This window comes from Rhincodon typus, chromosome 15, assembly GCF_021869965.1.
Source record: "Rhincodon typus isolate 14 chromosome 15, sRhiTyp1.1, whole genome shotgun sequence".
NCBI classification, from domain to species: domain Eukaryota; kingdom Metazoa; phylum Chordata; class Chondrichthyes; order Orectolobiformes; family Rhincodontidae; genus Rhincodon; species Rhincodon typus.
In genome coordinates, this window is record NC_063346.1 from 54,983,336 (window position 1) to 55,009,104 (window position 25,769).

General features: G+C 42.5%; 2 protein-coding genes across 8 annotated transcripts in view; one reads left to right on the top strand and one right to left on the bottom strand.

Moving 5' to 3' along the window:
• LOC109913010 (endonuclease/exonuclease/phosphatase family domain-containing protein 1-like) overlaps nucleotides 1-18,966 on the top strand; it is a 53,447-nt gene extending 34,481 nt beyond the window's left edge. For 2 of the 5 annotated variants that reach the window (XM_048605630.1, XM_020512469.2), the window contains one exon: nucleotides 496-2,035. In XM_048605630.1, the coding sequence (XP_048461587.1) occupies nucleotides 496-641 (146 nt within the window). In that variant the 3' untranslated portion in view covers nucleotides 642-2,035. Of the gene's footprint in view, nucleotides 1-495; nucleotides 2,536-2,578; nucleotides 2,986-16,140 lie in introns of those variants that run through there. The other 3 variants (XR_007263739.1, XR_007263737.1, XR_007263738.1) reach the window with 3 other exon arrangements.
• Nucleotides 2,999-25,769, bottom strand: part of LOC109913015 (uncharacterized protein KIAA0895-like) — a 34,094-nt gene continuing 11,323 nt past the window's right edge. For 2 of the 3 annotated variants that reach the window (XM_020512477.2, XM_020512476.2), the window contains exons 3-7: nucleotides 22,893-23,036; nucleotides 12,009-12,141; nucleotides 10,708-11,013; nucleotides 6,307-6,404; nucleotides 2,999-5,739 (exon numbers count right to left, since the gene is read on the bottom strand). In XM_020512477.2, the coding sequence (XP_020368066.1) occupies nucleotides 5,575-5,739; nucleotides 6,307-6,404; nucleotides 10,708-11,013; nucleotides 12,009-12,141; nucleotides 22,893-23,036 (846 nt within the window). In that variant the 3' untranslated portion in view covers nucleotides 2,999-5,574. Of the gene's footprint in view, nucleotides 5,740-6,306; nucleotides 6,405-10,312; nucleotides 11,014-12,008; nucleotides 12,142-22,892; nucleotides 23,037-25,769 lie in introns of those variants that run through there. The other variant, XM_048605631.1, reaches the window with a different exon arrangement.

The window sequence follows — 25,769 nt, forward strand, 5'->3', positions numbered from 1 at the left end:
AACTGAATTCAAATTTCACCACTTGCTGTGGTGGAATTTGAAACCATGCCTCTAGAATAGTAGCCTGAGATTCTGAATTACTAGCCTAGTGACATTACCGCTGTACCACCATCAACAGGACTAGTGATATATCAGCTGGTATAAAGACGGTTATAACCATGGAAAAAGTGTTCACTTAACATATTGTCAAGACTGTTAAGCTGTCCGCAAAATCCTTCTGCCATTTCACATTATTCCCAAGCAAAGAGTACAACAACAGCTGTTACTCCATTTGGGTCCAGAAAGTTCAGCCGACGAGTTTCATACCCTATGTGTTTCAGTGCACAAAGGCCTCGATTTGTTGTTAAGCCAAGAAATCTTTGATTTGCAAAAGGTTGTTAATTTTTTAAAAAAATATGCTCTTTTTGCAAATTGCCTGTGAAACTCTGTGTGATTGTTCTCAAATGCTATCCTTCTGTCTCAGCCTGCCAGAAACCTGTCTCGTTTGTTTCCCAGGGAGATGGGGGGTAATTCGACAGGGCCTCAGCAGCCCCTGGATTCCAGATGGTTGGAAATGGGGAGGAGTCATTTCCCAGCATTGCCCAGTTTGGATGGAGATCTTCACTGACGAGAAACAAACTAGGAAAATCGATTTACACTGAAACAGCCATCAAGAATGACAGAGAGAATGGGCTAGCAGGATGATTTCAAGCAGCTTGTTTGTTTGGTTTTCCAATTCGACGACTCTGGTGCAAGGTGTTTCATTGACCTGTAGAATCTTCTAATTCAGTTACCAGCAGACAATATTGATTTCCTGTAAATCACTATCGCCACACAGACTACAGGGTGCTCACAGCAGTCCCTTGGCATGGAAAATATTGATTTTGATGACTGTTTGGTCATCCGGTTAAAATCTTGTTGGACAGCGACCGGAATACCTCCGTAGAGCCTCAAGTGGGATCAGACTTGGATTTTACTTGTTGCCTTTGGGCCACTGGGCAGCAGAGTGTCTCTGAAAGCCTTCGAAACCAATCTATTCTAAACAGGAAGGCTTCACAACATTGGTTCGTCTTACCTCAGAGATCATCATAATGACTGACATTAATGGATGCCAATAAACTTTTGGATTGAGGTCCACATTCCACAAGGTGCACCTTCCAGGTTAGTTTGATCCTGTCATCCATTTCTATATTTTTTTTTTTTTGAAAATGCCTTCATTTGCTCATCAAAACTGAAGCCGGTGTTATAGCCAGAGTACATTCTGTGCTGTTGCCACTCCGTGCTTCCTGCAAGTGGTGTCGAACACCACCCTTCAGGGGTCTTCGTTGTTCCTGAAAAGTTTGTTCCATTTTTCTCCGTGCAGCTGCTGTGCATTTCCTCATTTTCTGCTTTTTTTTTCAGATTTCTAGCATCTGCTACAGTTTGCTTTCTTTTTGTGTTTGACAGAGTCTTCCGGTTTCTCTTCCTCCCTGCTCAATAGAAAGTCCACTTGTAATTCTTCAGATTCTTTGTATAAATGGACACATTTTCTCCCTCACCCGGCTTCTCACTAAAAGCACTGGGCGTGCCGTGTTACAGTATCATAGACATTGGCAGCTCTCTCGTTCCAGCTTGAAATGGTCATTCTCTAACAGCAAGCCTGACCTATGAAGGATGAAGGGCACTTTGGAGCCATAAGGGTGTCATATTATACCTTCACAGCTTGTTTCTCAGCAGAGACTGTTACAAAATGAAGAAAATCAGGAAACTCCATCTAATTTAATGCAACTTTTCAACAAATCTTTTGAAACAATACAATTAGCATTCCACTTTCCCGCAGACGAAACTAAACTGTTGCTCTGTCTAACCACAGATGAAAAGTCTTTCCCAGTACTAACTTGATGTAACTTACTTGTACCTGGCACACTTTTTTTTTCAGTCATTCAAAGCTGTGCACTTTATGTTTGTAGTTATGTTTGCTGTTTGACAGTTTGTTTGTACTTTTTAGTGACTATTGCCATTACTTTTGCTTGTACTAGAATTAAACCATCATGAGGTTTAATGGGAGCTTCCCAAATTATTGTGTTCTGATTGTTCTTCATTTCCACTCTCAGCGAGATGATTGTTTGTCATTCTCGTGTGTAACTCTTTTGTGAATCACTGAGCACTTTTTGTTACTGACGTATCATGTGTATTTCCTCTCCTTCAAGTTCATAGGATCCCTGGTGTGGAAGCAGGCCATTCAGCCCATCGAGTCCACACCGACCCTCTGAAGAGCAGCCACCCAGACCCATATCCCCTACCTTAACCCTGCATTTTCCATGTTAATCCACCTAGCCTGCACATCCCTGGAGGAAAACAAAAACATACACAGAGAGAACATGCAAAATCCCCATAGACAGTCGCCCGAGGGTGCAGTCGAACTTGGGTCCCTGGCAATGTGAGGCAGCAGTGCTAACCACTGTGCTACCATGCTGCCCAAGTTCTTAGACAACCTTCCAGACAAGTTAAGTTGCACAAGTAGAACACTACAGCTAAAAGAAAAAAATCGCAGCAGAACTTTTACTACTTTAAAATAGGAATTTAAAATGAAAAAACAAATGCGCATTTTATTTTCTAGTGTTCAATCTTTCTGTGAAGCACAACCAGGAAAAACACAGACCACGAGTAAATAAAGCCCCACCTCTTCTCCGGATATAGGTCTGAACCGAAACCACTGAAGCACACCCACTTATTTCTGCAGTGTGGTATTCCTCACAGCAATCCTTGCACCCCCTCCGAGAATGGCTAACAGTTTCGATCAACATAGTAGCATTGACTCACGCTTGTTAATGGAGCGGGTACCAAACCCATTTTAATGGAAGCAAACCTTCAGCCTGTTGACCTAGGCAGGATTCGAATCCAGGTCACGGAGGGGAAAGGGCAGCTTGCTGTTTCACTGAAGTAGAGTGCCAGCAGTGTCGTACAATTTGTGTAATTTTGGATTTAAAGTGTATAATAAATATCTTCTCATATTGTAAATATAAAGACATGTCACTGGTCCACTTGGTCATTTCAAGTTTATTGTACACAACACGATACAGAACTCCAGACATGATCTAAAAAAATTTCAGTCATTTCCACTGGTTTTCAGTGTTGCAGGTAAAGGTTGACTTCAAAACTGGGAGAGTATTCCTTCATTCTGACATTAAGTTTTGCTCTCCCGTTGCATTCAGTATCTCCAGCTGCCAGGAAAAGAAGGAAGCATGACCTGTGAACCTAGGGTGGCCAACTCTGTTTGGAGGTACTGCCAGAGGTTCCATCACAAAGGGGACCTTCCGACTCCAACCACCCTCCCCAGTTAAAACGGCCTTCCCCAAATTTTCCATTACCTCTATAATAACCTAGTACATGAAATTGATCAAAAGAAAGTGAAAATGACACAATACAATTCTCTTAATGGCAGTGACTTTTCTCCTGAAGTGGAGTATCCTCCACCTTTAATTCCTGGAGGCTGTCTGACTAACCCTGGAGGATCTCAGACTTTATACGTGTCACCTTAACCTCCCTGTTTAATGAGGTTTCAAAACCAATCATAGAGCACTGGCATGTTATCCAACATCCAATTATAAGCAATTTGGACCAGAGAGAAAACGTACACTCTGACATAACCAGCTGATTGGTCGCCAGTCAGTTTGGACAGGCTCAATCCTCTGATCTGTATCTGGTCTGTGTCAGGGAAGCTCAGGACTCCTGTTAGGAAAGAGCCCCAGGACATAACATCTGTAAAGGGGAATTTGGGTCATTTCATTACAAATGCTTTCAACATCAGTGATGTGCCACCTTTCAATTTCTGGACTCAACCCTCATATATCCAGAGATGAATATTCAAAGCTAGGCCACAAAAACATACCTTGTTTTTTTTTTTGAAAAAAAAACATCTGTTTTTACCCCCAGTTGTTTCTCCATCCTGTGATATGGTGGCCATCATTACAAGGCTTCCTGGCACAGACAGAGGCTATTCAACTCAGTCAGCCTATTTTGATGACCTACCCAATAAATCTCACTCCCTTGCCCATTCTCCATAGCTACAGATACATTGCCTGAATGTATTTATACAGTTAGCATTTGAATGTTGTTATTAAATCTACTCCCACCCGCAGTGATTCACAACAACTTCATGTTCGTTCATCTTGCCTTCGGGCCTATTGCAACGTGTCCCCTGGACAATTCCATTCTGGGAGCAACCACTCGTGACTTACTCCAACAAAACCCCTTCATTATTTTGAACACCTCTATCAGACTTCCTCCTAACCATCTTTGTTCTTTGGAGAACAACCCCAGCTCCACTAAATAACTGAGTCTGCCCAAGTACCATTCTTGTAAAGCTATTCTTCATCCTTTCTAAGTGATTAGTATCCTTCCTAAAATATGGTGCCCAGAATTGAAACTAGTATTCTAACTGAGTCCTGACCAATATTTGATCAGGGTCAGCATAATGTCCTTGCTTTTGTACTCTATTAACGAAGCCAAGGATCCCCCAAGCTCTCTAACTGTCTTCTCAACTGGTCCATATTGAAGATATGAATTAGGACCAGGAGTGGGGCTATTCTGCCTCTCTAAGCCTGCTCCACCATTCAATAAGATCATGGCTGATCTGATTGTGGCCTCAGTTCTATTTTTCTGCCACCTCCCAATATTCTTTAACAAAGGAGTTTAATCAACTTCTCCTTAGACCTTCAAAGATTCATGTATAGACATCCCCAGGTCTCTGTGACATCTAAAATTGAAACACTTAGATAATAATGTCTCTTGCAATTTTCCCACTCGAAGCAATCACTTCACACTTCTCTGGGTTAAACTACATCTTCTAAATGTCTGGCCATTTCATGGCCTACTAATATTCACCCCATAACTTGTGACGTTTTCTGCTAAGTCATTTTCAGCTTTTTTTTCTGTCTTTATTTTTAAATTTCATTTGAGCATAAAGTTTTCATCGAAACAATGATGCAGAACTGGTTCAAAAATGCAATGGCTCTGACAGGAGGCTGGCTTGCTGTACAGAGGGCTGGAATGAATTTGATGGGCCAAGTGGCTTCTTTCGGTTTATAATGACTCTATAACTGAACCAACATCATGCCTTTACTCAGCCTGAGCAAAGCCCTGTCACAACCACCGATAGAATGCACACGGACAATACTGAAAGAAATGTCTGTATTTTTTTCATCCATCCCTCCCTTCCCACCCCAACCAACCTTTCTAACAAGAAGTTAAAATGTTTTTTTTTTTAAAAGCAGCACCTTTGCAAACAATAAATACAAGTTTAAATAGGAAATGCGTGGCACACAAAGGACAGAGGTCAGAGGGTGAAGCTGCAGCTCCAGGCTTTAGCTTCCAATAGAAACAGTTCCACAATTTTTCATACAAATGTCCATCGATGCTCCAATGCATCGCCGCAAAAATTTAAGGCCACTGTGCCTTGGAGTTGTGTGTGTGTGTGTGTGTGTGTGTGTGTGTGTGTGTGTGTGTGTGTTTACGTGCACTGCAATGAAGCAGTGCATTGAAAAGCAAACTGGATAGAAAGCCCATTGAAAGGCTCCCTCCTCAATCCCCACACACTTCCATCACCAGCACCATCTACTTGGGGATAAGCCGTAGCAACTCCTCATCTGTCAGTCCATTGACTGCGGTGATGTGGTGTAGTTGATCCAGGTAGCGGGCCTGATCCCTCATGAAGTGCGGGATGCGCGTGTTTTGGAGGATGGCGCATTTCTTCAAATGCTCCACGTCTTCGAAGGAGACCTGGTTAACATTATTGAGCATTATTATTAAGCAGGGAGACAGACACGTGTGTAGCAAGATCACTGGCACTGATATAATGTCTTAATGTAATGTAATGCTCCCAGTGCTTCCCAGCGGTGTCATCAGAAAATAATCTGATGCCACACACTGGTAGAGAGAAGCAGAGAGGTTGCGGGAGGGAATTCAAAGGACTTATGGCTGTCTAGCCCAGCCTTAGACATTTAACAATGCAACTCTCTGCAACCCTCTTTTGGTTGAAAATGTCAAAGGTTCACAATCGTTTCAGTGAAAAAAAAAGGTCATCGTCTCAGTCCTAAACAATAGGCTCTTTAGCCCAAGCCTAAGTTCTAGATTCCCCATTCCTGTCAGTATGTACCCTGTCAAACGCCCGCAGAGTCAGATACATTTCAATTAAATCACCTCTCATTCTTCCGAACTGCAGAGAATATAAGCTCAATTAATTGGCATCTTATCATAGTTCAACCCATTCATCCCAGGAACTTAATCTATGCTCTACAACCTCCGGGACAAGCGTTCCTCAGAAATGGAAGGTTAGGTGGCGGTTACCTTTCCAAGTGCTGCCAGCATCTTGAAGTCAATGGTCTTTCTGTATCGAAGCAGGAGCAACACGCCATCCAAGTACACCTGGTCTTTACTGAAACAACCTGCAAGGAGACAACAGCCAGTCAGGCCCAGCCGAGAGCACACGGCAAACAGTAATCATTGACTGTGTTCCCTCCACTCCCAGCCACCAAATCCCCCGAGAAAGGATTATTGACACGACTACCTCTTCATTGTGAAAGGTATTTTTGAGAGATGGCTTAGTTAGTTAGTGTTGATTCATTCAAATAGCAATTAGGTAAGATTTATTTGGGATGCAGTATATATGTTACAGTCATACAGCAGGGAAACAGATCCTTCGGTCCAACTAGTCCATGCTGACCATGTTCCTAAACTAAACTAGCTCCACTTGTGTGCATTTGGCCTAGATTCCTCCAAACCTTTCCTATTCATGAATCTGTCCAAGTATCTTTTGAACATTGTAACTGTACCTACATCCACAACTTTCTCTGGCAGTTCATTCCACACAAAAACCACTCTCTGTACATAAAAGAGTCGTTCCTCATGCTTTTCTCCTCTCACCTTAAAAATATGCCCCCTAGTCTTGAACTCCCCCACCCTAGGGAAAGGACCTGGTCATTCACTCTATCTTATTCATGACATGTCGTGATTACAGCAAAGCTAGGCAAGAACAAATGAATTTGGGATCAATGATTTTAAACACTCCTCACGACTGAGTTTCCCTCTGAGCAGACAACAGCATGGTGTTAATGCCACATTTCTTTATTCGTAATCCAGAGGCCCAGGCCAATGCTTCAGGGTAACGGGTTCAAATTCAACCATTGCTGTTATGTCTCAGCTAGTTTTCAATAGCACTCAGTCAGAATGAGACTTATGAATGGAATTCAAGGCATGTTACCTAATGTCAATCACTGCTTGTTGTAAAAACCAATGTTCACTTACGTCCAAATTTACCCTCTTTACCTGGTATGGTCTAAATCACTCCGGATCCCAGATAATGTGGTTGACTCTTAACCAATCTCTGAGGTAGACTAGTCAGCACTCAATCGAGGGCAGTTAGAGATGTGCAAGAAATATTGGCCTTGCCAGTGTCTCGCATGTCCCATGAAAGAATTCAAAAAATAGTCTGAATCTCATTGATGGAAACTGATAGGCTGGCAGCTGTCAGCAAACAGGATCTCCATCAGCATCTTTAGTCATGGGGGAATCTCTGACGTTGGCCACTTACGTGCCCGAAAAGCACTCGATTCCATCAAATCCACTGGTGGGAGTATGGCTAGGGAACCTCTGCCTGGACAAAGTGTCACTGAGTCATAGTGTTTCTCAAGGGGTCTCTGAGACTGGTGGGGAATACAAGCTTAACAGAATCAAGTGCTTTTCAGGCATTTAAGTGGCCACCATTAGGTGGTCTTTGTTCAGGTCATTGTTTTCCACTGAATATCTGTAGCCTTTATGTTGTTCAAACACCCAACTGATTTGTTAGGAATTTTCCAGAGTATAGTTCCTCTTCTATTAGATCTTGGGAATTTTGCTTCCTTCCTTGCCTATTCCTGGAGATTCATGGTATAGTGTGAGGTGAGAGCTGGGTGGAACTAAATGTTTAGTCATAATGCATTGCATTGTGGGGCAGGCTCCAAAGCCCAGCTGGTCCTTTCCTGTCATTCAACTTTGTACATTGCTGTAGGTCATGGCCCTGAGGCATCTAACGTAAGTTAGGGCTACAGCACAGAGAGAAGCCCTTCAGCCCATCGCGTCTGCACTTTAGAGTCATACAGCACAGAAACAGACCCTTCAATCCAACCAGTCCATGCCAACCATAATCCCAAACTAACTTAGTCCCACCTGCATGTGTTTGGCCCATATCCCTCCAAAACATTTCTTATTCATGTAGTTATCCAAATATCTTTTAAATGTTATAACTGTACCCGCATCCACCACTTCCTCTGGAAGTTCATTCCACACACTAACCACTCTCTGTGTGAAAAAATTGCCCCTCATGTCTTTTTTAAATCCTTCTCCTCTCACCTTAAAAAGATGCCCCCTGGTCTCAAAATCCCCCACTTTGGGAAAGACGCCTACCATTTCCTTATCTATACCAGTCATGACTTTATAAACCTCTGTAAGGTCACCCCTCAACTTCCCTACACTCCAGTGAAAAAAGTCTCAGCCTATTCACCCTCTCCTTATAAATCAAACCCTCCATTCCTGGCAATATCCTGGTAAATCTCTTCTGAACCCTCTCCAGCTTAATAATATCCTTCCTAAGTCCACATCTAAATACTTAAATAAATAGTGTGAAAGGAATGGGAAATGAAGCAAGTTAGCAGCAAAAAAACGCTCTTAATTCAGCAGCGGTTTAAAATTTGTTCACAGTTACAACACCTCAGAACGTTGAGCAGAAAAGCAAAGCAGAAAGCTCAAAGATCAACTGTGTGAGTGATGTGATGAGAGGGCATAAGTTTGGAGAGTTTTGAAGGGCTGGGGTAGACAGGATGTAAGATCATCTACTCATAAAGTCAAAGTGTGTGGAGAGCACATCAATCCCCAGAATGGGAGGCACGAAGGATTTACAGACATCAGGGACAACGTCAAGAATTTTCAAATCAATACTCTGGAGCTCAAGGAAGTCAGGGTAGCTTGACACGGTGCTGGAGAGTGGAAATAGGCTTTGGATCAGATATTTAGATAAGGAACAAAGGGAGGTTACTCTGAACAGTATGAAGATGATTGGACAAGGAAATGGATTAGTTTTTTTTGCTAGAAAGAAAGATGGAAGAAAGATCATTCCCAAAGTGAAAAAATATCAGATTTGCCAATGAGTTGCATCTGAGCTAGCAAGATCAGCTCAGGACAACCAAATCGTGTGAGGTTTGGACAAGCTGAGACAGAAATGTTTTCATCTTATTTGGCCTTGATGTTCAAAGTGCATTGAAACAGATTTACATCTGTGATCAGATTAATGGTGGGGACAAAGTAATAGAAGTAGTGATAACAAAGTGTAGAGCTGGAGAAACACAGCAGGCCAGGCAGCACCCGAGGAGTAGGAAAGTTGAATTTCAGGTCAGAACCCTTCTTCAGAAATGAGAAGGAGAAAGGGAGCTCAGAAATAAATAGAGAGGAGAGGTGGGGCTGGAGAATGTAGGTGAGATGGTGATAGGTGAGTGCAGGTAGGGAGCGTTGGGGATTTGTCAGTGAGGTGGGAGGAGCAGATAGGTGGGAGAGAAGATGGACAGGTTATGTCAGGTCAGGGAGGTGGGGATGAGAGGGAGGGTTGGTCATGGGATGAGGCCAAGGGTGGGGAGATTTTGAAACTGGTAAAATCCACATTGAGGCCATCGAGCTGTAGGCCCCCGAGGCTGAATATGAAGCGCTGCTCCTTCAGTTTCCGGGTGGCGTCATTGTGACACTGGAGAAGGCCCAGGATGGACAGGTCACCCAGAAAGTGGGAGGGGGAGTTAAAACGTTTTGCGACTGGACGGTGTTGTTGTTTGTCGTGTACAGAGCGCAGATGCTCTACAAAACTGTTTCCGTAGAATACAGTCCACGTTGTGTATAAAACATGACTTGCTGTTCTGCGGGTGGGCAGTGACACAGTGGATAGGGTGCAGTAGAGACAGCTTCATTCTGCACCTGGTTCTGCTAGAGCTCATCAGGGCATGCCCTAAAGAGGAAAATACTCATCTGTGGTAATACCCTATGCCTACTTTACAAAATGTGTAAATACTCTTTAAAGTACTTCTTTTAAATTTCCACTATCACTGTTATTTACCACCCATCCCTAACTTCCCTTGAGAAAGTGGTTAGGAATCACCCACTGCACATCTTTGGACTGTGGGAGGAAATTGAAGCACCCGGAGGAAACCCACGAGGGCACAGGGAGAATGTGCAAACTCCACACAGATGGTCAGCTGAGGGTGGAATTGAACCCGGGTCCCTGGTACTGTGAGACAGCTGTGCTAACCACTGAGCCACCCCATTTCAGTGGGGAATTTTCAAAACAAAAAATCAACCACCTTGCTGAGGATGTGGTGTCTCAAATAGGTCAGAGTGGATCAGGGCAACAGATTTCCTTTTCTAATCATATTGGGTTCTCTTCCAGCAGTGGTCACAAGGTCACCCTGACCAATTTTTATCCCACTTTTTATTTTAATTAACAGGAAATACATTTCCCAGCTGTTATGGAGGGATTTCTGGATCATTATCACGTTATTAGCTGTAATCTTATTAAAGGCAGAGCAGGCTCGAGGGACCGAATGGCCTGCTCCTGCTCCTAATTTGCGTGTTCTTCTTTGTTTAGGATGTTGGATTGTTAGCCCGGTATTAATACAACAACAAGGTATCACTCCGACTTCGGCTTAGAAGAAATTAGTTGAAAATATGTGTGACCTGGTTGAGAAGTGTCCATTTGACCTCTCTTGGCTCTCACACAATACTCCCATCGAGTGTTTGGATCCTCCACGAACTTGGCAATGTCTTCAAAGAGCTGACAGAAGGGCATCCGACTGGCCTGGAAGACAGTATAGTAGAGCAGGGCAGCCCTCCACAAGAATGGGTACTTGCGGTACAGGACACTGTTCAGGCTGGCAAGGCCTTCTTCCGTAGGGTTGGCTGGCTTCAGACCATACAGCTTCCTACCCGCCGCACTGTGCCAGGGTTGGTAGCTGTTGTTAACGCCTCGGATGTAGTGTGTCCCTGATATCAGACAAGGCTTATTAAAGGGAGCAAGTGCAGGAAGAAAGTATCACCACATCACAGAGCGAGCTTCTGCCTCCGAGTCAGTCACAGAACACCATTTCAGTCAGTAATTAGCAGAACGTTACACAGTTCCAGGGCAGTACCAGTTGTTTGAGAGCAGCCAGTTCCACTGTGGGCAGGGACCAAGAAGTGAACTTGGACTGAGGATAACTAAAAGGGAGGGACACCTCAAAGCTTACTATAAAGTGACAGCGGGGATAGTGCAAGTGTTCAGCGGGTGATGGTGGGCTTTGGCACAACTTACATCGTAGTGTTTTACATGGAAGAAAATGTTGTCCCACGCTTTATCATGAAGACAGGAGGTCTTTAACATGCTCTCCCCAGGGCTTGCAGAGTGATCTGGCAGACTTTGTAAACCAAAGTCAATTTCAGTGACTGACTTAGTAAACCAAAATCAATTTCAGTGACTGCCTTTGTAAACTAAAGTCAATTTCAGCCAATGAACTACAGTGGATGTTAGTCAGTGAATTTCAGCCTGTGAACTAGAGGGAATTTCAACTGGCGAGTGAGGGAATGCTCTGTCAGATGGTTCAATGCACTGGCTGAGCATGCAACAGAGCCAAACAGGATAGGGTGCACGAACACAGACTGCAGGAGAGTCACTGCAATTGCCTGAATACCTTTGGACTCTGGTGAAGAACTGGTATGAAGAGCAGCCAGTGCTCCTGCTCCTCGCCTGGTTACAGTGACTCTATCGCAGGTATTGAGGTTTGACACGGTTCAGCCCATGACTGCCCTCAATGGAGGAAACACGCTCAGTCCAGCCTCACACGGAGAGTAATAGCAAAGGGCAAATGGTGGCCGATGGGACCCGATATATATGTTAGTAGTCAGGGTCTTCAAGATAAAGGGCAGAAAGAAAAACTGTGTGGGGATGACAATAAAACACAAAATTTGCCTTTGATCCTACCTGAGTCACTTGCAAAACTGACCTATCTCATGGCGTAACATTCCCTCTAGCCAGTACTGACGAGCCCCTGCAAGGTTAATCGTCAGTGTGGGCCGGCAGTTCTCCACCATCATCACCGCCTGGGACAGCAGGTCTTCACTGAGCCGCACCACAACCTGCAGAGAGTGAGAGAGAGAGAGAGGGGGGGAGAGCTCCAGTCAGGTGACCATATCCCACAGAGGGACTCATCAATACGCTCAGAAAGCCTGTCCTTTTTACCCATGCCTGCATGTTTGTCACTACATCCCTCAACCCCTACTTCTCGGCCTTTGCCACCTGCTTCAATGAAAGAAAGACGTGCATTCCCGTAGCGCCTGTCACCGCCTCAGGCAGGGCGCCCTGAGGTTATGGCCAGTGAAGTATTTGTGACTTCTCATCATTCACAGGAATGTCGGAAGCCAGTAAGCTAACACACATAACAAGGGAGACAGCTAACCAGATCACCTACTTTAGGTATTGAGTAACGGCAAAAGAAGTGCTAACTTCTATTTATACAGTGAAGTAAAAAAACTTCCTATACGCACTAGGCATTATAAAACAAAATATGACACTAAGCCACGTAAAGCTATGTTAGGTCAGATGACTAAAAGTGTGTTCAAACAGGGGCGTTGTAAAGGAGAAAGGTGTCATAGGGTTGTGGAAAAATGTCAGAAGGGAACTATAACCCAGCCTGGCTTGAGTGCACTCATCACCAGGGTAATTCCAGCAACAGTTGCTTTTCCTGCCTTTCCAGGATTAAATGTTAAATCCTTTAAGAGTTTATCTTTGGTCCCTTTTCATCCTTGTCTCCATGCTTTGCCTTGAAAGCATGCTCCGATATGAGATCAGCTTTCGCGTGAATGTCAGTGACGCTCCCGTATTTATAGCCTTTGCTGATCATCCAACATCTCGTCCTAGCTGGAGAAGCAGTTTCCCCACAGATCTCCATTGCTAAAACTGCAACCATTATTTTCAGTCTCTGCAGCAAACTCTGCAGCCTCGCCAGCAATTACACCCCTATCATAGGCCATTATCTCAGGCTGAATGAGACCTTTTGCAAACTCTAATCACTAGTTAACACTGGATTGACTTTCAGACCCCATATTCTCTCCATTGCAAAGACCATCCCACTGTTAATTCTATAATGATGTCCACATCTGCTCTTGCCCTAGCCCGTATGCTGCTTTATCCATGTCTTTCCATCTTCTGCAGCCACCACTATCCCAATTCTTTACACATTCTCTCTAAACTTTAGCTCATCCAAAAGACTCATTCTGAAAAGTGCTCAGTTTTTGCTTATTCGTCATCTCTGTTCTTGTTAAATATTGACCAGTTTAGCAAGAGAGCTCAATCCTTTGTAAATAGTGCGACTGGATCTTTCACAAGGGAAAAATTTGAGGGAATATATCTTTGAATACGTGATTAAATCAATCATATTCATTCAGAACAACTCCACCACCTGCCTCCTTCTTCTGGTGCCTAGGAAGAGATTAATTCTTGATAGCTGAGAACAGGCAGACAGAGAGCACTTAGTGCTCAGTTCCTTAAAAAAGATCCTTTCAGATCAATCAAGATATGGAGTCAATTAATGGATTGGTGCACACAGACCAAGGAGAAGTGGCAGGCATAGGACACAAATGCAGCCAAATGCTGAGGTACACTGTTCTATAGAGGAAGGTCATCCAAAGACACACGGATGGGGGCAGGGGCATTCAAATTCAACTGAGGAAAAGGAATGAAATTTCAGGGTAGTCAACGTCCAAGATTTCGAGCTATCATATCACCAATAATGGATTTTGAAACAATGATGTTACTGGCTTGTCAGGTCAGCTGACTACCAACTTAATACAGGAGAGTTTAATCACTGATGTTATTTATCATACAGAGTTACAGATCATCAGTGACATCCAATTGGAGAGCAACTCTCTGGAGATAAATTTAAAATATCCAATTCTGTAAGCTTTGTGATATGCCAGCCAAGTCCCTCTAGGAGGTCAGTTTGACCTTTGCTCAGAATATGATCTTTGGTTCTGAATTCTCAGCTGAAAAATACAAATGGCACAAAAATGGAGGAAGGTCAGACAAAGGCTTTTTGCTACCAATGCCTTGGCCCTTAAATTGCTTCTTCTGTATCCATTCTGCCCCCCATTTTCCGATGAAAATATCTTCCTTCCTGTGTAATCACCAACCTCACCCATAACAATCTACTAGTTGACCCCCCCCAGCAGATGGTTAGCTGATCATTTACCAACCCTCCAATGCTGTTACCCAGCTAAAACTCCCTTCCACCTCCTTCCCAGCCTACACCCAATGATATCCTTCTCCCCTCATGAGGAAGAGACAGTGAATGGTGTACACTCCAGATCTGTGTCAGGAAGTCCTTGTGAATTGTCAACATTTGCATGGTGTTCCAGGAGTGAGTCCGTATTTATGACACAGCAAGGGGAGGCAATGGGGTTCCTGGCTATGTTCCCTCTAAAGTGATGATTGAGTAGTTGTACACTAAGCTGTCATATGTATTAATACCACACACACAAGACCCAGACGTGCAGAGTATCTGCTGCTCCACCAGTGAATACTTTGTGAAGCCGTGATGCCACACATGGTCGAAGGTCCACTGATGCTGACCAGACCACATGGTAGCAGAGGATTGGACGGCAGCTCACCCAATGATAGTGCAAGAAGAGAGAGTGTGATGGAAGCAGGAAATTGTAGAGTGAAAGTAGATGCCATTTGAAGAGTTGGGGAGTTTGTGAGACTTGCTGTGAACCAGTTACCCTTTTCTGACGGCCTGTGAACTCCGCAGTTTCAAATAAGGTTCCTAAGGCAAAATTTGATACAACTATTTATTTGGCCCAATTTTAATGTGAGATGTGAGGATTTACAGAACGCGCTGTGGTCAGGGGAGGTGGCAAGTAGGTGGAATCAGCCAGTCAGGAGAGGCAGCGAGCAGGAGAGAAAATGCCAAATGGGAGGGTTGGTGAGGAGGGAGAGGCAGCGAGTGAAGGAGGCAGTGAGTGGCGAGGAAGGACAGGCAGCAAAGCTGTAGGTGGCACATGACAATTAGGAGATCAGTTATTAAGAGGATTTTCGGCCCACTTAGGTTCAAGGCAATCAATAGGTTTTCAATGTAAAAATTACAGGACAGAATCATGGCACACCATTATTACTTATTTCCTTATGGGAAACTGATTTTCCTAAGCTGTACTTCACTGGCTGTAAAGCATGTTGGAAACCTCCTGAGGTGGTGGAAGACACCATATAAATGCAAGATCTTCCTTTTATACACTCTGAATTTTGGCAAGTGCTGACACCATCATAGTGCTGACTGGTAAGTAATGGTAATAAATTTAAATTTAATTAAGTTTGAAAAGGTATAGGGAAATTGTGTTGGTTTGAGTAGGTCTATGAAGTTGCTTGCAACCCTTTCCTTTTAACAACCAGGTCTTAATAAAGGCAAATATTTGTTTCCATGGTATTGCGCATCAATACAACACATTGATATTGGTGCGCATTTAAAGAAAAATCATTCTGCAGATGGATGGAAAAAAAATTAGAAGGAATATTGGTCCCTGGAAGTCTATCAATATTTATAAGGGGTCTTTAGGAATGTGTCACTTTTCACAGGGAGAGCCTGGAAGAGTATCAGCATTTAAAGGAAATCCCTGCAATGTGTGTCTGCTTTTAACAGGGGATTTCAGGAGTGTGCCTATATTTACAGGGTGTGTGTCAGGAGTTAGACAGGGCTCCCAGGCTAGTGTCTCAGTATTTGTAGAGATTCCCAGGAGTTCATCTGTATTTACAGGAGTCCCAGGCATAAGTATTTCCTGGGTATTTGGGTGTGTGTGAGAATTTACAGAGGGTCTCCGGCAATGCTAGAGGAGTGGGAGTGGGATAGCATCTGCAGCTGAACTCCAAGAGTGTGACGGTATTGAAAGGGGTTTCCCCCAGAGCGTGTCAGTACTTATAGGAGAGTTTCACTCTTTACAGCTGCATCCCAGGATTTTGCCACTAGAGGGCCCCGCAATGCCAAGTATTTATAGGGCACCCAGCTAGCACATCAGTATTTATGAGGGTCTGCGGATGTCAGCATTTACAGAGGGGTCCTGACAGTGCGTGTGTTCTCTCCCTAACAGCATTGTGGGCCTACCTACAGCACATGGACTGAAGAAGTTCAAGAGGGGAACTTCTTAAGGACATCTCGGGACAGACAATAAATTATGCAGCCATGTCCAATAAGTGAATTGAAAAAGTGATCATTCTTTACATTCCTGGCCCAAGACTAACAACAGAACACCATTCCATCATCAGTAGTGTCACTTATCAGCTCAACTATGGATCCTGAGACTTAGCTCCCAATGACTATCTTCATGATATAACTAATTGCAGCAAACTTCTGTTCCTTCATTTAGATTTGTCTTTGCCCTCAACAGCACAAAAACAAATCAGCTGGTCATTATCTCATTGCTATTTTGGGATCATGCTACACAAAAATTGGCTGCCACTTTCTCTACATCGCAACAATGACGGCGCTTCATAAGATTCTTTCTAAAAAAAGAGACCGAGAAATCCACTCTTGAAGGAAATTCTTCACACAAAAAGTGGGGAACTGGATACTTAAGGACTGGCTGAAGCAAACTGTATTAAAGGGAAGCTGGACCTTCAATGCAGAAGGAAATGGAGAATTACAATGGGAGGGGAGGAGGTTCAGATTGTACATAAATAACTGCAGTTACAAAATATTTATGGTTTATTATTTGGAAACTTGGGTACTAAAATGCATGAAAAATGGATTTTAATTCATTAGTTGTAGGAGAATCCCAATTTTTTTTAATGTACAAATTGATTTTTTGACCTTGAGTTAAACACAGAAATACAGTTAAATATAGAAACTAGGATCAGGAGTAGGCTATTCAGCCCTTTGAGACTGCTCTGCCGTTCAGTATGATCACAGCTAACCCTCCATCTCAATGCCATATTCCCATTTACTCCCCATATACCTTGACGCCTTTAAGATCTGTCTCCTTCTTGAAAATATTCAGTGACCTGGCCTCTACAGTTTTCTGTGGTACAGAATTCAACAGGGTCACTACCATCTGAGTGAAGGAATTTTTCCTCAACTCAGTCTGAAATGGTCTTCCCCATATCCTGTGGTTCTAGACTCCCTAGTCAGGGGAAACCACTTCCCTGTATCTAGTCTGTCCAACCCTGTTAGAATTCCATATATTTCAATCAGATCCTCTCTCTCATCCTTCTAAACTCGAGTGAATGCAGGCATAGTTGAATCAATCTCTTAGATGAAGTCATGTGATTTCAGCTAAATTGTCAGCATGTTATGTGGGGAGATAACTGCTATAAAGTACTTGCTGACTTCAGTTTTACAACCACTACACAGACAGAGAGATAGAGAGAGATGAAGACCTGAAGCAGATTGATTCAGAAAGAAATTCATAACAGCAGAGGTGTTGTTATTAGCAATCTCCAAACAGGTAGAGCTTGGAAGAAGTCCTCAGCTGATTAGAAATCAGTGGACAAAAAAAAACTGCAGAAGCAGATGGCTGTGGAGGTTTCAGAAAAGAAGACATCCTACAAAGTTGCTGAAGATGAGAGTTTAGAGAACCTGTGTTAAGCAATATGTGAGCTGAGTTAGCAGTTTGTTTTATTGGTCTTAGAGAGAGATGTTAATTGAAGAAAATAGCATTGTATGAATGCACAGAAAAAGTTGCCAAGAGGAAACTGATTATAGCCATGCCAACTGTGAAACAAGCATTAGCATGGAGATGGGGTGACACGTCATAGAGGTTTAAGTGTCTGTGAGATTATTATTGGGTGAAAAGGTTGACGCTTTCTGATATTTGCAAAGAGATTCCTCAAATTGGTCTTGTATAGTGCAATATAGAGCATGCTTTTTATTCTTTTGTAAACTTCTAGAAAGGATACTGAGATTAAGTTCAGTAACTGTCCACAGTAAACAAAGAGAAATAAAACCTATCATCTATCAAGCCAGGTTCCACTCTGGAATCTGACTTGTCCGATAGTATGTTGGGATCACAATGAAGCATGAATTGGTTGGGATGAATGGCCATTTTGTCTTCTGTAGATCTATGTAATTGGCTGTAAAGCAATTTGAATCGTCCTGAAGTTGAGAAAATATTTGTACTAATGCAAATGTTTCTTTTTGTTGTGAAACATATCCCATTTAAGTATATATGGGCTGCACAGTAATGGCTGTGCCCCTTCACTCCCTCCTCCATCCAATCAGCCCCATCCAGTGTTTCTCTTTGCCTCTGGTCACATTCCTTCACATTCTCTTCGGGTCTCCTGGACTTGACCCTGAAGTCTGTGTTTAAGTGCAGTCTGTGTACATTGCCTGTGTGTGAGTTAGTAATTGCCTACTGAGCTCTGAGAAAAAAAACTGAAATCATTCATTTACTGATCAGGACACAGCATTCCACGCTGTCCATTCTGGAGACTCTGTGACTCATGTCCCGTTGATCATGCCAAAAGCAGTATAAACCATAATTTCACTAGAAAGCATATTGTTAAAGGCAACAGATCAATGTCACTAATATCAGTGTGATGATATTATGGTTATAAGAGGTGTATTTTGTCCTTTTTTTATGAAGTAAGGTTGAGACACAGGCATTGAGTAGTCTGCTCAAAGTAAACAGATTGAGGCCTTGACCTTTTTTTAAAACAATGTTGGAACAATAGAAGCAGCCTGGATGTGTGGGGTCAAGCTCCCACAAACCAGGATTTGTAGTTTTTGCTTTCTGCACTTGTTGGGATATTGAAGCTGGATGTGGAAGCTCTTATTCCTCTCTCTGTGACAGCTAAAAGCTGGGGTTCTCTTCCTGCTGTTAGAATTCCACATGAGACAATCTATTTTACTGAATTTGCCTTTGCCAAGGGTCTGTCTTTTGGATGTTACTACATTGGAACAGGTAATTAGTAATGGTCCTACATATATATTAGATATATATATTTTATTTTGTTAATCATTTTGATAGAATTACAGTCAAGTCAATTCTTTTATTTTTAGTTTGTCTGTATTTTAACGGTAGTGTAAAAAATAAAGTGTGTTTTGCTTAATGTCGAGTAATTTGACCAATTGAATTGCATCTGGAATGCAACGTCTTACATTTACATTTAAAATAAGAAAAAGTTAGGAGATAGGCCAGCTTCTTAATATATTTTGAAGGAGTTTGGTCTGATGCATAATAATTAGAAATGAATTTTGACTTGAACATCAGACAGAAAACAGGTTGTAATTGATTGGCTGCTCAGTATAAACCCCACAAAATGTTTGATTCTTTGATATCAATGGACTAAAACTAAAATAATGCATTACAGACACTGTATCCTACCACAGAATATCCAAATAAAGATCACACTATTAAACAAAACTGTATAATCCTATACATTAACACAATATGCTATCGACACTGTGCGCTCTGACAAAGTATAAAATACTATACCAGAAGAAATTTGGATTAACACTGTACACTGCCACAATAAAGCATATTAAAAGGTCCAGTTTGGCTATTATAAAGCTTCATGTACACTACAACAATCTATTTCTGAAACTATATTTATTTACAATACACAATGTATACTGCATATAATAACAACAATTTGCATTTATATGGCATCATTGACATGATGAAAGTCCACAAGAACATTATAACTCAACTTGTGACATGAAGCCACATACATGAGGGAAAATAACCGAAAGGTTACTCAAAGACAAATGTTTTAAGGAACTTCAGAAAATAGGGGAGAGGAGTTGATCAGCAACTGATGGTACAGCCACCATCTGTTGGAACAATGAAAAATCGAGGATACTCAAGTAGCCAGATTTAAAGGAATGCAGATACTCGATCCATGTAACCCCGCATTTCCCATGGCTAATCGACCTAATCGACACCACAAGGCAATTTAGCATAGCCGATCCACCTAACCTGCATATATTTGAACTGTGGGAGGAAACCCACGCAGACACAGGGAGAATGTGCAAACTCCACACAGACAGTCACCCAAGAGGGGAATCAAACCCAGGTCCCCAGAGTTGCAAGTCAGCAGTGCTAACCACTGAGCCACTGTGTCCAACTGGAGCAGATTGAAAGAGCAGTCCCACCCTGATGGATGACAGAAAGGAGGTGTTGGAGGAGAATAGTTTGGTCAGCCATATCAAAGTCTGCAGGCAGGTCAAAAGGGACTTGTGCCATAATCACACATTGGCGATTTGGTAAGCGATGGACGGAAAGCTGATGGAGGGATACCAACATGGAATTCCAGGAAATACAGGGGAAGGTAACAACACATCTAGAATTGGGACAGGAAATAGTGGTGGAGATAGGACACCAGATTACAAGGAGACCGGAACAAGGGTCTTTGTTTGAAATGGGTGACTACAGCATATTTGAGAGGGTAGAGGGACAACGTTGCTCATACCAGGTAACCTTTATAGTTGGGAAAGAAATCTGGTTGATCATCAAGTTAGTGGGTATAGGGTCAAGGGAGATGGTGTCGGGTCTCAGGAACGATCTCGGAGAGAGTGTGTTATGTGATTGCAAACTGAACAGGTTACAATTAAAGAAAAGAATATGTATTAGATCACAGTCAATGCAGAAACTGGAAACAGGAATCTTCGACTAAGGACCCAACATCAGTGAGAAGATTGGCAGTGCCTTAAGCAATTATTTATATATAATTTATATATAATACATGGAGTTTGTTGTAACCCTATCAGTTAGTTAGACTTGTTCAGTTCACTCCACTATAAAACATTGCAAAACCATTATGCGTCCTGGCTAGAACAGGTTTACCAGGATTAGCAGTGAGAGGGAAACTTGCTATTTGATTTCAAGGTTCAGATAGAGTTCAGTGAGACAACAGCAGTTCATTAAAACACAGGGCAGATCTGCATCCCTACAGACTGCCTTAGATGGAGCCTAAGTTCAAATCAGTTAAAATATCCTAAAAATCAGACACAGCCAGACCAGCGAGATCCAGGTGTATGAGAGTTGAATGTGGCTGACTGCTTCTGCCTGCTCTCTGGTGGATATTCCCTGGCACTCGGTCAAAGACGAAAGTTGGAGAGGTGCAGAGCTACCGACCATCTTGGCAAGAGACCAGTGACAGAAAAGTGGTAGTGCACGATCTGTAGATAATGGTTAATGAGTCTCCGCGACAAGATCCGAGAAAAAGACAGACACAGATTGACTGACTTCAGATGTGCAAATTCTCTTGCACTCGGGATGTCCCTGACTAACTGATCTTGAAAGGATGCAAGGAGCTTGTGCAGATTTTGTTGTAATCGGAATGATGGAAAACTGCAGCATTTAGGCTTGGCATCAGATTCCTAGTTTTATTGCTGGAACTGCAGCAGCGAGGCACATCGACATTTACTTGTGATGCCAGATGGGGCGGTCACATCTGTGATACTCCCCCGCGCTTCAGAAACTCAACAATAGCAGACAATAATTGATACAGCAAAAAAAAAATCTGCTTGGCACTCAGGGAAGCTTTGTCTGGAGCTCCACGATTCAACTTTATATTGAAAATGCCTTATTCAGCAGAGGCTGGAAGAGAAATATTGCAATGTAGGAAGGCAAGAATGGAGCAAGGAGATGGAAAAGGAGATAAGAATTGAGAGTTAACATAGAATGAGTTGGAAGGAAAGGAGAGCCAGAGATAAATAGGGAGAGTAAAAAGAAACAATAGGAAAAAGCTCAAATGAATGAGAAAAACAAAGGGAATGAGTTGAAAGGAAAAGTTAATCTGAGAGCAGAAAACAAGAAGATAGAGAAAGGGAACACGGAGATGTAAAAAGAGAACAGAATGCAATAGAAAACACAGTTAATAGAAGAAGAAAACAAAAAGAAAAAGAGTTCAGACAGTCCAAAAATAGAACAGAGGAAAAGGAAAAATAAACATGAAAGAAACTCAGCGTTTGTATTTTAAACTTATTTTATGTAACACTTTTCATAGCCCCATGCCTTCACAAACGTGCTTTATAACCACTGATGCACTTTTGAAGTGTGGTCACTGCTGCGATATGAAAGGAGGCAGACAATTTCTACATGGAAAGGTTCAAAGCAAAGAATAATGTGATAGTGGCCACGTTATCTTTTTCAGATGTTGGCTGAGGACTACATGTTGAATGAGATTCCAGTGGAAACTTCCTCACTTTTCTTCAAAATAGAGATCTTTTGCATCCATTTGAGAAAGTTATCAAAGTGGAGCACTATGGAATGAGTGGTACACTTCTGCCTTTTAAATGAGTTGATAGACAAAGGACCCATCTGATCTATCTTTCATAAAGATCCAATACCAATATTTCATAATGGTAAAGAGGTTCAGACCAATATTTATCCTTCAATCAAGATCATCTAAAAGATGAAATAAGAAATTATGAGATTATCTGGAGGTTACCTCATTGCTGTTAGTGGGATTTTGCAATGAGCAAACAGACTCCTGCGTTTCCAATATTACAACACTTCAAAACTACTTCATTGGTTGCACAGTGCTTTGGCACATTCCTAAATAGCACAATGTAAATTTGGGAATTTCTCAAGGCCTATTAAGGATAGGCAACCCAGTGATGAATACAAGCCAGGAAATAATTCTTAAAATTCTTTACATGATGAAATAGCGTAGCCAATTTGAAGGAATCACAGTGAAGAGAAACACCAGCGACAAAATATGAATCACATTTACTGGGGCTTGGAAAAACAAATAAGTTGTGGGCCTCAGAGGAAACGAAACATCAGAACATGCACTCGCACACACAGACGCACACACACACACGAAACAGTCAGATAATTGAGCACAGACATGCACATTTCATGACAACACAGACGCATCAACGTTTCATGTCCCTCACCTCTCCAGAGCATCCCTCCTTCCTCATGTAACTTCTGATACAGGTCCATATTTTACTCTTTGACAGCATTGCACCCCCAGTGGCCACCTCGAAGTTCTCGTAGCTGCCATACATCTTCACCACGCTCTTCATGATTCGTACAGCCTGGAAGAAAGATGAGGGAATGGGGTTTTGGTTACTGCACAGCATCTTCTGCAGACTCTTCCCTAGTTAATAGCTTCCCATCTCGAGACTTATGCAGGTTTGTACTGATCTGGTGGAGCACCCCTGAATTCTTACTCAGCACTTCCAAGGATGGGAGTCCAACAAGGCACCAGTAAACTGTTAAATAGTTTTCCTTGGTTACCTACAGCTCAGTGAATATGCACAAGGAAAAGGTGCAGTACTGACCACTGCCAACTAGTAGATCCCAGTGTCATGGAGAGGTAGGTGAAATCAATTTGAACTTGCGGGGGAGCTGGGGAGTACTCTAATGGTATTCTCAAACTCAGAAGCTAAGAAAATCAGCCAAGATTTCCACTTCTTGATTTCTGCCTAGCACCACTGTTTGACAGAATGAGCATGTGCAATGGTGTCAAGATAAATTAATGAAGAATCCCAGTCTAATGTTCAGGGGACATGGGTTCAAATCCCACATGAGATTTGAACAACAGTTTTGAATTCAATAAAAGTAAATCTGGGTAAAGTTGGCTTAATGGCGACCAAATCACTGTTGATCGTCATAAATCTAATGTCTTGGCAGAAAGGAAATCAGTCACCCTTACTTGGTCTGGCCTACATGTGACTCCAGACCCACAGCAATGTGGTTGACTCTTACAGCCTGATGGGCAATTAGGGATGGGAACATAGGAAGGCAATAAATGCTGGGCCTAGCCGGCAACATCCACATCCTGTGAACAAATTAAACATTTTTTAAAAGCATTTGTGGGAGGCCACGCTGTTCAGGCAGACATGACAGCTTTTGGACCATTCGTCAAGTTAAGGCCCATCCCCCCCTTTCAAATACACAGGGAAACAAAAAGGGGACAAACATTTTGGAGAAACGACAAAGAACGAGAGGCATCATAACTAAATTTTTAGGCCTTATACCAATAGTAGGCGAATGGCAAACTGGGAATCTGCAGCAAAAGAAAAGAGAAAGACTAGGCATCTACAGATCAGCCATGATTTCACTGAATGGTGGAGCAGATTCAATGGGCTGAATGGCCTACCTCTTCTCTTACATTTTATGATTTTATGGTCTCGTGGTTATATAGACTAAGGCAGAGACTGTGACTGAAAAAGGAAGTGGGGGAAGAGAGAAAGTAAGAGGTAGACAAAAAATACAAGAAAGGAAGAATGGAGATGGATAGAGGTAGTAAAAGATATAAGGAGACATTAAACACACAGAGGCGCATGCATGCAGAATTGCAGAATTGAATTAAGTGTAAGATCTGGGCCATCACTTCAATGCTGAGGTCGTGCAATAATTTACCTTGGTAATATTGTTTTGTTAAAAGAGTCTTTTCTTAATCTACGCCCTTTGATTCTGCTGTTTATTTGTTATTTTTAATAGACTTTATGTAGCAAAGCAAAGGGCACTGATATCACTAGTAGTTGTGCCACCAATACCCTGGTCATGTGCTCTGAACAGGGCAAAAATCAAGGACTGAATGTGGCATTATTCAGCATCAGGGTAAACTTCAATCTTTCTGCCATCAAAGCAACTCAGCCTTCAGAGCAGCACAAAAAGAATTGAAATTGACAAACGAAACCCATTAAACACAACCTACGATTAGCTATAGGCAGCAAATACAATTCTCCTGGCAGTACAAAGTTTTCCACATTCGGCAGCTTGGAATTAGTTGTCAAATTGAATCATGTGCGAAATTGTGGACTGACAGGTCCAAATGAATCACAAGATAGTGGAGAGATGGTGCTACTAATGTAAGCCAACAGCGAGGCAGAAACTGCAGAAAACTGTAGCCCAATTGTAAACACCATATCAGAAACTCATTCCCTCCACTCAGTACCCAGCAAGGCTTAGACCAGCTAACCAGTACAGAATCTGGTATCTTCCTGACCTGCAGAAATCAGTATCATACCGAACAGTGCTATACGTCCACTTTGCCATCAGAATTATTTTTGTTGACTTTGTTTTCCTGAGGTGTTCACACAGTCCTTACACAGCTGATGGCAAGCATGCCACTAAAAGAACAAAATGCATTTATGTAGTGCCTGCATTGCAATCTCCATTACAGAGGGCTGTGGAAGCTCATTTTGAGTATGCTTAAGGTAGGAACTGATAAATTTCTGACTAACAGTGGCCTACAAGATTACGGGAATGGAGTGAATAAAAGGCATTGCAATGCTCTGTCAGCTGTGATTGTACTGAATGGCAAGGCAGGCTTGATAGGCTAAGTGGCCTAATCCTGTTCCTACGCAGTAAAACTTTCAAAGGTGCTTCACCAGATCAACGAAAAAAAAAGAAAAGAACTACAGCTGCTGCAGATCTGAAACTGAAAATAGGAATAGCTGGAGAAACTCTGCAGGTCTGGCAGCGTCTGTGGACAGAAAGCAAAGCTAATGTTTTGGGTCTTCATCAGAATTACAAACAGGGCTTTGTGAAGCTCTATTAAGACAGGTGAGTAAAACAACAGGTAGGTTGGAAGAAAAGTCTTAAAAGAGGAGACAGGGCAAGGCTTAGGGAGGGAATTTGGCTCAATCTGAATGGTGGAGCGGTGGAATTTGGAGGCGCACAAGAATCCACATTCGGGAAAGATCAAAGATCAGATTGAACTGGAGGAGGGTAGAGAGATTGGGAGCATTCAAGGTTGAATCACAGGTAGACAGGGCACTGAAGAAGGCATTTGGTACGCTTACCTTTATTGGTCAGTG